Source organism: Haliotis cracherodii, unplaced genomic scaffold (genome assembly GCF_022045235.1).
Source record: "Haliotis cracherodii isolate W230 unplaced genomic scaffold, xgHalCrac1.p SCAF_4, whole genome shotgun sequence".
Classification (NCBI taxonomy): Eukaryota; Metazoa; Mollusca; class Gastropoda; order Lepetellida; family Haliotidae; genus Haliotis; species Haliotis cracherodii.
In genome coordinates this window covers 1,211,629-1,224,668 of record NW_027266297.1, presented here as the reverse complement: position 1 = coordinate 1,224,668, position 13,040 = coordinate 1,211,629, and the positions used below count along the sequence as shown (strand labels likewise).

The 13,040-nt window shown below is 38.6% G+C and overlaps 1 protein-coding gene across 1 annotated transcript in view; it reads left to right on the top strand.

The window, feature by feature from the left end:
* The window catches only part of LOC139478352 (receptor-type tyrosine-protein phosphatase alpha-like), a 139,374-nt gene extending 130,623 nt beyond the window's left edge, over positions 1–8,751 (top strand). Inside the window, exons 9-25 of the mRNA XM_071260789.1 lie at positions 204–271; positions 1,092–1,375; positions 1,532–1,619; positions 1,729–1,805; positions 2,108–2,144; positions 2,446–2,543; positions 2,654–2,779; positions 3,360–3,505; positions 3,797–3,932; positions 4,204–4,350; positions 4,655–4,679; positions 5,486–5,550; positions 5,840–5,959; positions 6,219–6,338; positions 7,367–7,503; positions 7,628–7,766; positions 8,455–8,751. Coding sequence (XP_071116890.1) covers positions 204–271; positions 1,092–1,375; positions 1,532–1,619; positions 1,729–1,805; positions 2,108–2,144; positions 2,446–2,543; positions 2,654–2,779; positions 3,360–3,505; positions 3,797–3,932; positions 4,204–4,350; positions 4,655–4,679; positions 5,486–5,550; positions 5,840–5,959; positions 6,219–6,338; positions 7,367–7,503; positions 7,628–7,766; positions 8,455–8,535 — 1,894 coding nt within the window. The 3' untranslated portion in view covers positions 8,536–8,751. The remainder of the gene's footprint in view (positions 1–203; positions 272–1,091; positions 1,376–1,531; positions 1,620–1,728; positions 1,806–2,107; positions 2,145–2,445; positions 2,544–2,653; positions 2,780–3,359; positions 3,506–3,796; positions 3,933–4,203; positions 4,351–4,654; positions 4,680–5,485; positions 5,551–5,839; positions 5,960–6,218; positions 6,339–7,366; positions 7,504–7,627; positions 7,767–8,454) is intronic.
* The last annotated feature ends 4,289 nt before the right edge of the window (positions 8,752–13,040 follow it).

The window sequence follows — 13,040 nt, the reverse complement described above, 5'->3', positions numbered from 1 at the left end:
CTTAATAATCCGTCTATGTCTGTTCTAATCAAAATCGGTCATTGCTCAAGTTGTTTTTGTAATATTTCAAGATTTATTGCTGGTGCGTTTTCAATGCTGTTCAGTATATATCACCACAGCCTCAGGAATTATAATCACTTATGATTTCATGTTGTTTCTTACATGTCACTACCGTGTAACATTTTCTGATTCTATTGATGCAGGAGGAGACAGAGGTTTCACGATGACGACATCAATAAACAAGTTGCAGAGTTTCACCCTAAACTACAAGGTTAGAACAGGGCCGATTGTGACAACCCATTGGGATCCAATATGTCTACATCTTTTATTGAATAAGGGTCCAAACATGTTCATTTATGATTTGGGTTTTTCACTAAATGTACGATAGGGGTAAGGAGTGTGACTGTCGTTTTCAGTGAATATATTTGTAAATATTTGAACGCGAGTAACTCTTTGAGACATGCTGTATATCTATCAGATGAATGTTAATGAAGAAAAACGAACAGTGAAAATAAAGTCTTAAATCATGACAGTACATTGCATTTAATTTGTCTTTACCCATGCATAGTTCTATAATTGTTTGTATCATAAGACGTACATGATCATGAGCTCATATGAAGATGTCTTTCGTGTTTAAATTAATATTTCCATTTGAATTTAATTGTAAGAGGACCCAGCCTTCAAAAACCTAGAAACCTAAGATTGTAGGTTCGAATCCTGGTTCGCCCTATTATGTTTCCAGATATTTCAGCACCATTCCAGTGCTCATGGTTATTTTTTATGTTGTAAACGCCTGAAACCTGCAGCATTTCGTGCTGTGATCCGATATTATACTCACACGCCATAATGTAACTGTATTACTTCTCAAAGTGGCGTTAATCCAACTCACTCTTAATTGTAAGTGGTGAAAGAAATATTTTTTTCCATTAAGATGAATATGTCTGCAGTTTGAGTGTTGACAATGATGAAACGAATCGCGTTAAAGTTTTCAAAATATCACACAAATTGTTTGAATGAACTGGACAGTTACCTTACTCCACATGACGTTATTCCTGCATGTGACGATGACTGTATACTTTCTATCCCTGTAGAGAACAGCATTTATGAGAACGTAGCTCTAGATGAGAGAACGACAGATAGTCAGGAACCACCAATAAAGCCCAAGCCTGCCACACCGGCCTCGTCAGGTACGCCGCGTGATGCTAGAGACAAGGATCTGGCGGAAGAAGACTTCAATGAAGATGCTCAATCTCCTGACAACTGTTACTATAACACCGGCGCCGATGCCGCCATAAGAGACGTTGCGGTGTCAGAACTAGCTGCGACGGTGGCAACACTTAGGGAGAGAAAAGATGGATTTGAAAAAGAATATTACGTGAGTTACCTTGCACATTTCCTGGCATTGCATTCCTAGTTTGTGCGAGTGTTGTTAAGACAAACTTATACCCACAAAGCAAATTAATATTTGTCAGGGTTATTATTTTCTGACTTTTCAGATCTGAATTTTCTGTTTGTCATATTGTCCCCACAGCGACTACCAGCTGGGTTCACGGCGCCGTATCAAGACTCCCAGAAACCCGAGAACAGCGGCAAGAACAAGTTCAGAGGCTACTACCCTTGTGAGTAAACTGACATTGGTGAATTTACATGGAAGATGTGGGAGTAAAGTTACACTCCAACAAACAGTGTAGAAACCAACAGTTCAAGCAGCTTAATTCAACATTTCAGACGACCATAACCGAGTCCGCCTGACACCCCTCGCAGACACTCTCGGGTCTGACTACATCAACGCGAGTCTCATGCACGTCTGTATTTTTGCTTATATGTTCTTATCATTTCATTTAATGGTCATACTAATAACTTCACTGTTATGTTTGAAATCTCGTTAATCCTGACACGAGTAAATCCATCCAATCCAACAAATTTCTGGGTCAACTAAAACTGTTGTATAAAGATGTCCTAAAGCAAAATCTTAATCAAGGCAGGATTTTGCAATCTAAGAGATTTCCCCTCTCAAGAGATTTTTCGGAATATAATATATGTTAAGATGATTAATGGGGATGTCTGCAAGGTTTAATAATCTGACTTCCCTGTTCCTTTGTTTCAGAGCTACAACCAGAGAAAGACATATATTGCATCTCAAGGTGATCTTTTTCTGCATGGATACATGGTGTAGTATATGTATTTGACAGATTCTTAATTCGTTTATAGTATAAGCTATACACGGAATAGAATACGTAACTAGATATCAAGTAAACTGTCATCTAATGGTCTGTTTAATTTTCATGTTCATCACTGAAAATAAGCATTTAGGGGAGATTTGACAAGTGTTTGGATTTATATCATATAGCTAGAGATTGAGGAACGGCTGAAATAATGTATTATTGTACACCAACCAATTAAAAGTGTTCCTCTTTATAAACACCCACCATTTAATGTGTCAAGCTCCCAACAAGAAGACAGTGGGAGACTTCTGGAGGATGATCTGGGAACATTCCTGCAGTGCTGTGGTCATGTTGACTGGTCTCACGGAGGAGTCTAGGGTAAGATTAAATGTTACGTAAATTGCATTTTAGTTTTGACCAAACAAAACTAGCAAATTATATTAGGTAAGGAAACACCAATGATGATTTCAATTATTTCTAAATTTTAGGTCAAATGTGAACGATACTGGCCGACAGATGGCGCCATGAGCATTGGTCTCTTCAAGATAAAGGTGGAGGTAACACAAAGCCGCGCGAACTTCACAACGAGACACATGAAAGTCACGTCCCACACTGTGAGTGCTGACAAAGCCAATTACACTGCATGCCTTCAACTTTCCAGTTTATGTCAAGCAGTATTCCAGCACCTCCCGCCTTCGGTGACTGCATGCGTACAACAGAGAATGCTCTTTCTACGAAGATTTCAAAGAGCATACGACCAAACCTATTTTTTGGTAGACATAGGGAGGAACAAAAATGATGTCCCATTCAATTCCCTTTGGATTTGATCTTCACATATTTTTTTAATTGGCCACTTTACTTCGCTTCAAATGTTTTGATGGGTAATGGCTTCTTTGAGAACACCTTTTGTCACCAAAAATGATAGTAATTCATAAACACCTGCTTATATATCGTCGGAATTGTACAATCAACTCTGCTTCACAAGGATTCCCAAGGCTTCTAGAACGGGCTTTGCAGTTCTTAATTACATTGATTTTAAATCATAAACCCGCCGTGATATTGCTGGAATATTGCTAAAAGCGGCGTAAAACCATACTCACTCACTCACTCACTTAAATCATAAAGATGTTTGGCAATTAGAACATAGGATTGGCATTTGTTTCATGTTTGTTATATAAACATCTATTTTCACAGACAGGAGAGAGTCGGACAGTTGTCCAGTTCCACTTTACATCCTGGCCTGACCATGGTGTTCCTGACACCCTCGCTCTTGTCAACTACATCTGGCTGGTCAGACAGACAGTTGCAGAGACAGATGGGCCTCTACTTGTCCACTGCAGGTAGTTTGTAAGAAGGTTCATAAGTAGACATTTCTATGGCAACATATTTGCAAGATTATAAAACAAATTCACAGTAATCATTCCTCACATATCACGTGTAAATGACGTGATGCTACATGTACATGCAAACATGTTCAAGGACTCGGTGAGATTGGTCAAATATATATATTTGTATTGATAAAATAACTTTGCTGGAAAAGGATTACAACAACACACTTGTTTTCCTATAAACTCTTTCAGCTCGGGTATTGGACGTACGGGCACATATATGTATATCATGGACTATTTCAGTGCGGGTATTGGGCGTACAGGCACATACATCGCTGTGGACTCCCTGATAGACCAGGCCCGAGGGGAGGGGGTGGTGGATGTCTTTGGGTACGTGTCAGCCATGAGGGGACAGAGGAAGAACATGATACAGACTCCAGTAGGTGTATTTATCAGTAAAAATTGTCATGACAGAAAAATAAATCGTGCTTACAATAAACCCCTTATTTCTCCATTACCTTTTGCTTCATATACTGATGGTGAGGCATCGGAGAACAACACAACACTTTAAACAAATTACATTCTTTGAAAGGTTGATATCCGTTCTCTTTTTCCGTTAATATTCTGGAGTCATGATTTGACGTAGTTATTACAATGCTATTTTACCAAGGGAATAACAATTCTTAAGTTGTGGTCTTTCACAATCACAGGCACAGTACGAGTGTGTCTTCCTCTGTCTTGTGGAAATGACGACATATGGCTGCACTAGCATGGACGTCTCTAACTACACCAACAGCTACAGCTGCAGCGGCATGGAAACCACCATGGACGGCAAGACTTTCAAACAGTTGTCAGAGGTAGTCACTGTTGAAACATCAAGCGTTATGTTTGTAACAAAATCAATATCATTTAATCGTAAATACCCTCTTTAAAAATGCAAATGGAGAGAAGCTTCAGAAATGAGTGGATATTGTTTAACTCTTTTAAGCTCATGCAAAGACCCCATATAGAAATAGAACTGTTTACAAAATCAAGACAAAAAGGTCTGATTCAAAGCCCTGTAGTCAGTATATGCTTCATATAATGAAACATTATTGTCCTCATATCGAAGCTATATTTTTACCGACAGCACGTGTAGTGTACACACATCTATGTTCACAGATGCTAGTGTTAGAGGCACGTAAAGGTAAGTACACACATGATGTCAGTCTCCATTCAATCTTCTACGAACAGCATGCTATGAAAGCATCTCTGAGGTCTTGTAAACGTTACTAAGGCTAATCTAGCAACACATTCAAAAGTTTTTGATGTGTTATTGACGCAAGACAACCCTAACAAGCGACTATCTTGTCCTCATTGCAATCCAGCCTTAGATTTCTCAAGATTGCAAAGCTTATTTATGTTAAGGTGCCTCTCCCTACGGAAGTGTAAATATAACGCAATTTGAACATAATTTGAAATATATCACGGCGAGTGAGCTTAATGTGGGTGAGCTGAAGTGATGCATTTCTTAAACGTTTCCTACTTTGCCTACATTGCTCAACTGGGATTAGACCTCATTGAAATCGGTACATCGTATTGCAGTACAATTTCATCACAAGAAGAAAATAATTACTTTAATGGAACTGACCATCCGATTCACAAATTAGTTGACAGTACCTGCGGGTGCCCCTTAACGAAAATATAATGCGATGAGTGTGTGAGTCAAAATGGTTTTACACGGCTTTTTGCAATACAGCAGCAATATCACGGAGGTGACACCAGAAATGGGCTTCACTCATTTTGCCCATAGAGGGAATCGTACCCGGGTCTTCGGCTTGACGAGCGAAAGCTTTACCCACTAGGCTACCCCACCATCCAATAATACGCAGGAAAACAGGTACAGAGAATCATTGTATTTAATAGCAACAAGACTGTCTGAGCCATCCCCTTAACTTGGATCTCTATAAAGACACTATATAATTCAGGTATTCTTGTTATTATATTTTGCAGATGCTCCGACACGACACAGAATGTGGGTGGATGGTAATGCTAACTTCATTGTCCGTGTGGGGCCGGTAGGTGGACATGATGCAAAAAAGGGATATTTGAAAATGTTTCAACTCTTATTCCCCAAAACAAAGTTTCATTTAACATGATTCAAAACCTGAGAGCACAATTCACTTCAAAGAAAGACATTCTGAACACATGAACCTTCTCATCTGTGCTGTAGACCCAAGGCATGGAGATAACACACACAACTGCACCTCATTTGCATCTGAATTCACATTTAAAGTTGTTAGGGTAGAACGCTAATATTTGCAGCATGTATCTCCATCCATGACACCAGTATATCCATCTTTCTAGTCACTGACATGTCTAAGGGGGTACCTGCAGGCCTCTGCTCCACCGCCGGAATTGGTAAAGTTGTTGTGGAAACTGGTAGAAGAGAATGATGTCCACAACATCATCGTCGTCACTCCAGACGTATGTAAATAAAAGAATTTGAATATATTTGTGCATCAATTTCTAGAACTCTACAGCAAGAACATGTAATTTATTCTCATTGTATTGCACTTGAAGTAGGTGTTGAGAACTGCCTAAAGTTATCGTGCATCTGTTCCCTGCACCATGTGGGAATGAAGACATAATATTTTGAACATTCACTCCATTAGTATACATGCACCGGTAGGCGTTCCTATTGCTGTTGGGAGATTACTGAAATTTGGGAGATGTTCTGTTTAAGATGGGGCTTGTTGAAGCAGAGGGCAGGTCAAAGACGCATGGGGAGATTACTCTGACAACAACGAGTCAAACCAGCCTGTCGACAGACGTCACCATGAACAACTTGCAGCTAGCTACAAAAGTAATAGTCCACCAGCTTACAGTATTAGTACACATGTCTACTGACAGATTTTCTTGACTAACCAAAAGCATCAAATAAGTAAATGAGATGTAATATAAAGTATAGACTTTGGTTTTCTGAATACTTTGTTTGGTCACTGTCGAGTATTACTTTAATCCATCCTCATTAGACCACAAGCGACAAACGATTTCAGTCACTACAGATATTGACTGAGATCAATGAATCACTTTACATGGACATCTTTATGGCTTTATTATTAAGGAAATATCAATCATGAATGATAGTCGTGGTGGGCTGCTGCTCACTGAACGTAAGAACACATGAATTATTATAGAAGAACTTTCTCAATAACTCATGTCGAATACATCAGCTTTAGACCGTCTGTGTGTCTTGTGTGTGTATCGTTCATTTTTGTGATAAGATGAAAGGTATCATCCAAGTTGAATGCGGTACAAAACGTCCTTGAAATTCAACTTAACAAATGTTACCTGTCGATAGCTAATCACCGATATGTTTGTATGAATTGTTTTCTCCTGACAGCGGGATAAACATCAGGGAAATGTATATGCAAGGAAGTTCACTCCGTTCTGTCAAAGGACATGTGGGTTGTTATTACAGTAAAGTACGGTTATAACGAACTCAAAGGGACTACTAATTTTAGTTCGTTATAACCGTAGTTCGTTATAAGCATATATACAGCATAACTACAGCAAATAGTCGGGACCAAAAAGTAAGTTCGTTATATCCGTCAGTTCGTTATAAGCGTGTTCGTTATAACCGTAGTTGACTGTATTTACAATTGCTGCGCATTATCTCCTATGCCATTCGGTGACAACCCCTTTTTAACTATTGTTCAATTTGAAATAAACATATTTAAAAATTATGTAATATAACAATTATTGACCACATATCGGACAATTTATTTTTTTATGGACCCAAGAAAATGATATTGACTTTGACCGAAATTTTCTTGGTCCATAAATGCCCTCATGAAAGGTCACTAACCATTTGTCAAATCTGTTTCACAGGCAGGCAGGCCACGGCAAATCAAGATGGTCGACGTCAATGCAAGCTTAACTATGGAAGTTATGACATCACATTTGTTGAACCACGCCCATCTGCAAGAAACATCAACTCAACCCCACCCTGTTGTAATTGTCCACAGGTGAGACTGCCTAAAAACGACCCAAAACATAATTTTTTTTCTTTATACACACAGTTTTTTAATCGTGAAACACAATAACTATGACAGGAAATCATACTTAAACTGTATCTATGTTCAACTTCAGTGACACTGACCGAAAGCTTGCTGTCTCACTCTGCATTATGGGTAATATTCTGTCCGGTATTCGTGAGGACGCTCGCGTCGACGTCCTCGGTCACGTGAGGACATTCCTCAGATGTTGCCCTGACTTCCAGTTCACCCAGGTAGGGACGCTGGAATTCTCATGTTACCGTTATTTATATATAAATCCATATGATACAAACACATAAAATACCTTCCAACACATACCGAAATGCACACAAGCAATATTGGGGTAATGTTTACATTTGTGACGGGGTGTCCTTGCCCTTGACATCGGCTTTAGAAGTACAGTCACGTCCACTGAACAAATTGTCCTTTCTCTTTGTTGACATTGAGGTGAAGTAAAAGTTTATGGGAATTCCAGGACTCTGATCATCATGTAGGAAACTGGGAGTAGAACACCTTGGAAGGTGCCAGGAACATTAAATTAACATCAGTTGTGCCACAGATGATTGGCTCGTAGCTTGCAGACAGATGATCGCTGTTGACTAGAGCTGTGTATGTCACTCAAGTTATTTAAGAGTCGCTGTACTTGTAAACTTCTAGGAATTTGATTGCCACTGACGAATATTATTCCTAATGTTACAGTGCTGAACACAGTGACTTTTGCATCCTTGTGATAACTCATGCTTGTTGTATGTACGGGACTATCTGCTGTGTGGTACATGGTGGTCGGAGCCTTTGGTGTCTCTTCAAACTATGGTAGAATGGGATGTTATCTACAGCCATCTAGCCAAACAATAATCCAATATAAAGCAATTTGATAGATGCTCCACTTCAAATATCTAGAATTTGGTTTTGGTTTTTCAGAGTGATGTGCAGATGTTTCATGACTTCGCCCAGCAGTGTATTCTGAGAACAGACCCAGCAAATACCTATGCCAACATCTGAACTTAACACCAAACAGTCCTAATGGACCACATTACACCAGCACCTATACATAAATTAGTCTCCATATGTATTCATAGCTTCCGATCCTCACAGACAGTAGGCTAATGTTATACATAACTCTTTTTATTATACAATGCATTTCTTTCAAGTTAACACTTGCATTTTTCATGCAGTGACAGTGCCTTAAAAGAATCGAAGGAATGGATTGCCTGTGTTGTCACGGAAATATACCGACTCGACAAGAAATCGATTCAATGATCAGTCTTGTTATTGACCAGCAGCATATTCATTATATGAGCAATGAGTTGACACATGATGAACTTCTTATTGAAACAGAAAACTCATCTCCCTATGCAGAACCAGTAACATATATGTATAATAGCTAATTGTCTACATTGTTTCTAAAGAACTAATGTTAATGTCATTTGCAGTTGTGTATTATTGTCATAATCATGCTGCATTCCTGCAATGTTAATATGCACCAAATGTTAGATTTCTTATTTGTGTTGTTTCACTGAAAAATACACCACCTCTTGTCAAATGAAGCTATTACCAATAATGACTTAATCAAGTCCAACAGACAGAATGGGAGACGAGGAGTCTCATGGATGAACATCAAGTTCTTCTGACACGGCGTTCAGAGACTACGGGTCAAAGGGAAAGCTGGAAATTGTTTTATCGTGGTACACATGTGGAGGACATTCCCAAATTTGACGCATCGGTGGCAAACAATGTGTATCTTGCAGTACCCTTTATTCACGTTGTTTCCATGATTTATCCAGTAAACATTTTGCCTGTTTTGTGACGGGTGCTACTGGTTTGACAGGCTCACCAGCTGATGCACCTAGTGTCTTCACTATTTGATAGTGATTCATAAACACATACTTGTGATGCAGCTTTCTAAATCTTAGTTTACGGCGAACTCTTGTCTTATACTTCATACAACTCTAAACCACAGTATTTAATGAAGGAATTTCAAGTACCCATATAGGTATAGGAATCAATAATTTCACATAGATGCGTACTCGTTCCACTACATTGCACATCGATTGCTCCCATAATTTCACGTAATTGCACATGGATTCGTAAAAGCTTCATGTAATTTCTCAGTCAGCGTCTATGCTTCAGCGCTCTTTGTAGCTGCAAACTTCGTCAATATATGCTTTTAAGGGGAGCAAACAAGATCGTCATCAAAATTCAAACTCAATATCTTGTCGGCCTTTGATATGTTATGAAGTAACTGTTCTATGTTGAAGTGCACATATTGACGCCGACACCAATCTCCTGTTTTACTTGCTTATCGACATTTGTAACAGGTTTAGGTAACATCAAATGCTCTGTATATGTAGATATGCATAATAATGTATAGAACATATATACATCATGTTTGTGCGCGATGGGTGTACATCATGAATGTACGTCCAATAGTAATTTAAATATAGTCACTATCAAATCGTTGTATCTAATACATTCTGTTTTGTTTTTTGTGTTTGCTTGACAAGGAAAGACTTTTTATTTGTAAATGTGAAGTAAAGTTCATTTAATATATTTTTCTGTATCACCGATATTATTTAGTATCAATTTTCTCTATTTGTCATTCTTCCCTTTTTTGCAATAATTAAAGTAATTGATGCACACAATGACATTTGTAATTTATTTTACTGCCAAACACTTCTCTATTGTTATTTCATGACCAATGTATAATCACCAATGAATTACACCCAAGTATTTCATCCGTCACACTTGGACATGAAGTTGGATCGGTTCTCACGAGCGCTTTTGTCCGATTCAGTTCTTAAGAACACACTCAAAAGTAAACTTCAGGCTCTATTGTGAAGCTTTCTGTTTTCACTCTGCCCTGAAAACAAACGTTCGAAACTAAAATATATTCACTGATGAGGGACAAGCTCTACTCTACCAATAAGAGACAATATTTCACTAGTGGGTTTAATTTGTTAATACTTATTTAACAGAGTGCTTTTCCATCAAGAGTATTGTACTACTTTCATTTTATGGTCACTTAGTTTCAAAATGTGCATCTAATGTGCGAGTAATAATGTCGAACTTTGGAACCGGAATATCCTGTACAACATATGACCACAATAGGATCATCTAGGCAACGATATAACGATATAAACTTGTGTTATACTGGAGCGAGTTTAGTATTTTTTATAACTTGCCGTTGCTTGAACTTGTCTTAAATTTCACTTTTGTCTGTGAATTGGCAGACATATACGCGATCCACAGCATAATCCAATTGAGTTCAACACAATAATACTTCAAACACATCATTACTTGACAAGTATTAATTCATACCATTCAACGGCCTACCTTTATCATTCAGGGGTAACAGTTATCATATTGCTAAGGTTATTGAAACTCACATACTTTTTAACATAGACTGTCGTCGCTACGATCGCCTTGCGGAATGGGGCCGTGCACCACGTAGTTTACAACCACGTCACAATACCCTATAACATAATTTGTGTAACGTCAGCCCAGCAACAGGGTTTCTACCGTCATCGAATATGCAAAAGCTCTTTCCACTGATCCATCATCTCTACACGCAATGTCGTTACATTAGCCAAGAGATGTTAAGAGTTTTCAATATTTATTAGTGAAGCTTGTTCCCGCAGAAAATAAACGGGGGATCTCTTCACGGGCGAGTAATAAATGTGAGTTTGAAATCTATGAAAAACATAATGCTTATACTTTCCTCCGAGAGTAAAAATTGTCTATGTAAAGGCATTTAACTCAAAGTTGCCAGTAATGTGTTGTAATGGCGGCGTGTTCTGTCATTCATGTATAAAGCTCCTTCCCAGCGTGTGACACATCCGGTAACCTCAGGTGCAGGTGCGACCATTACAAGAATCTTAAAATTTTACCTCTGACCCAAATGAAGTAATGTTTTACTTTGTTTATGTCTTTGAAAATGCCATCATAGTGAGTTTTGAACACGTTTACGCCTCACCATATTTCTACATTGCAGACGAACGGAAAAGCAACCAATTTCCACCTTACAAGTCTTACTTTACCAATTACATGACAGTTGTAATGAAACAGAAATTCGAATTGACAAACAAACAAAATAATTTAGTAGGGGTATTCGGGGCCCCGGTAGCCACCTATCAGATTGGGGAGCTTTCAGTGGTGGCAGCGATAGCATAGATAGCCCCCACGAACGGGATACCGCTGTGAGGAGCTTGATTCATGTAGGTGTTCAGGTGGACAATGATGTTGCCCTTGCGTCCAGGTGAACTGACTTGCCTTTGCATGTGTTTGTGACGGATGCCAGCGATGGGGGAGGACACGTGCACCTTTTTCGCGAACACCTGGTACAATCACTATTTGATAGTGATTCAGAAACATATGCTCACGGTATAGTCGGAATTGTGCTCTGTTGTTGACTCCATGTATATTCTTTAACCAGCTTCTTTGATAGTCATTTAGAAGTTGGAGTGCTAAGTAAGGATAAGATTTATGGATGAACAACTTCTTTATTACAATTAGGAGCGACATTTCGTATTACAATCAGGAGCGACGTTTCGGTGTAGGTTCTAACACCGTTATCAAACAAGTGATGTACAGAGTATGGTTGACAAGTGTATATACAGGTAGGAGGCAATGTTTATACAGTAGAGTAGATATCAGATGTAGTTATACTGGAGTGGAGAAGCATGCTATGTACACAAAAAGCTATTGGTCGGCGATGTCAATAACATAAGGACTTCAAAATCAGAAAACTACAAGACACAATCAACATCAAAAGACTCCAACCGTCAATCAACCGTGACCAAAGCTATTACATACCTCCAGCGTACCATCAACCCATCAAAGACCCAAATCAGACATAATCCTTTTGTTTATATATCTGGCTTCACCCTTTTGTTTATGCCCTGGTTTGGCAAATGCTCAGTACTAGCAACTAGATCACACTGGCATGCTATGGAGGATTATACGTCGGATCCCATACCAAAGAACATTGCGTTCACTCACAGCTTCAGATTATTTATTGCTCAAATATATTTTAAAATGTACTTGGTTGTCTTAGATTACAAATTATGGAATATTAAGGAATTTCTTCTAAAAGCAGAGTCGAATGTATCATGAACCGTCTCTATCATGAGCATGTCAAGAGTTTTACGTTATTCACATGCAAAGATACGTGTATTTCAATAAGAGCATCTAAGAATGTATTGCTGAATGCTTAAGATATACAAGTATTAAACATATTTACCCGTATTTTAATAATGATGACTCCCTGAATACAATCTGACCTAGGCAATGTCTGACAAATCCTTTTAATCAACAGATGGGTTTTGTATTGGTATTTCCCTCATATTCTCACAATCATCACGATTATGTGTACCTTTTCTCCCAATACCGATTGTCATATCTCTCCCACGTTTGGATGCGATCACTCAACTATTGCGTTTACCTGCGTTTCTCAGCAAATTTTATGGGGAACAACTGACTAGACACTTCCCTCTCAAAAATAACGTTGT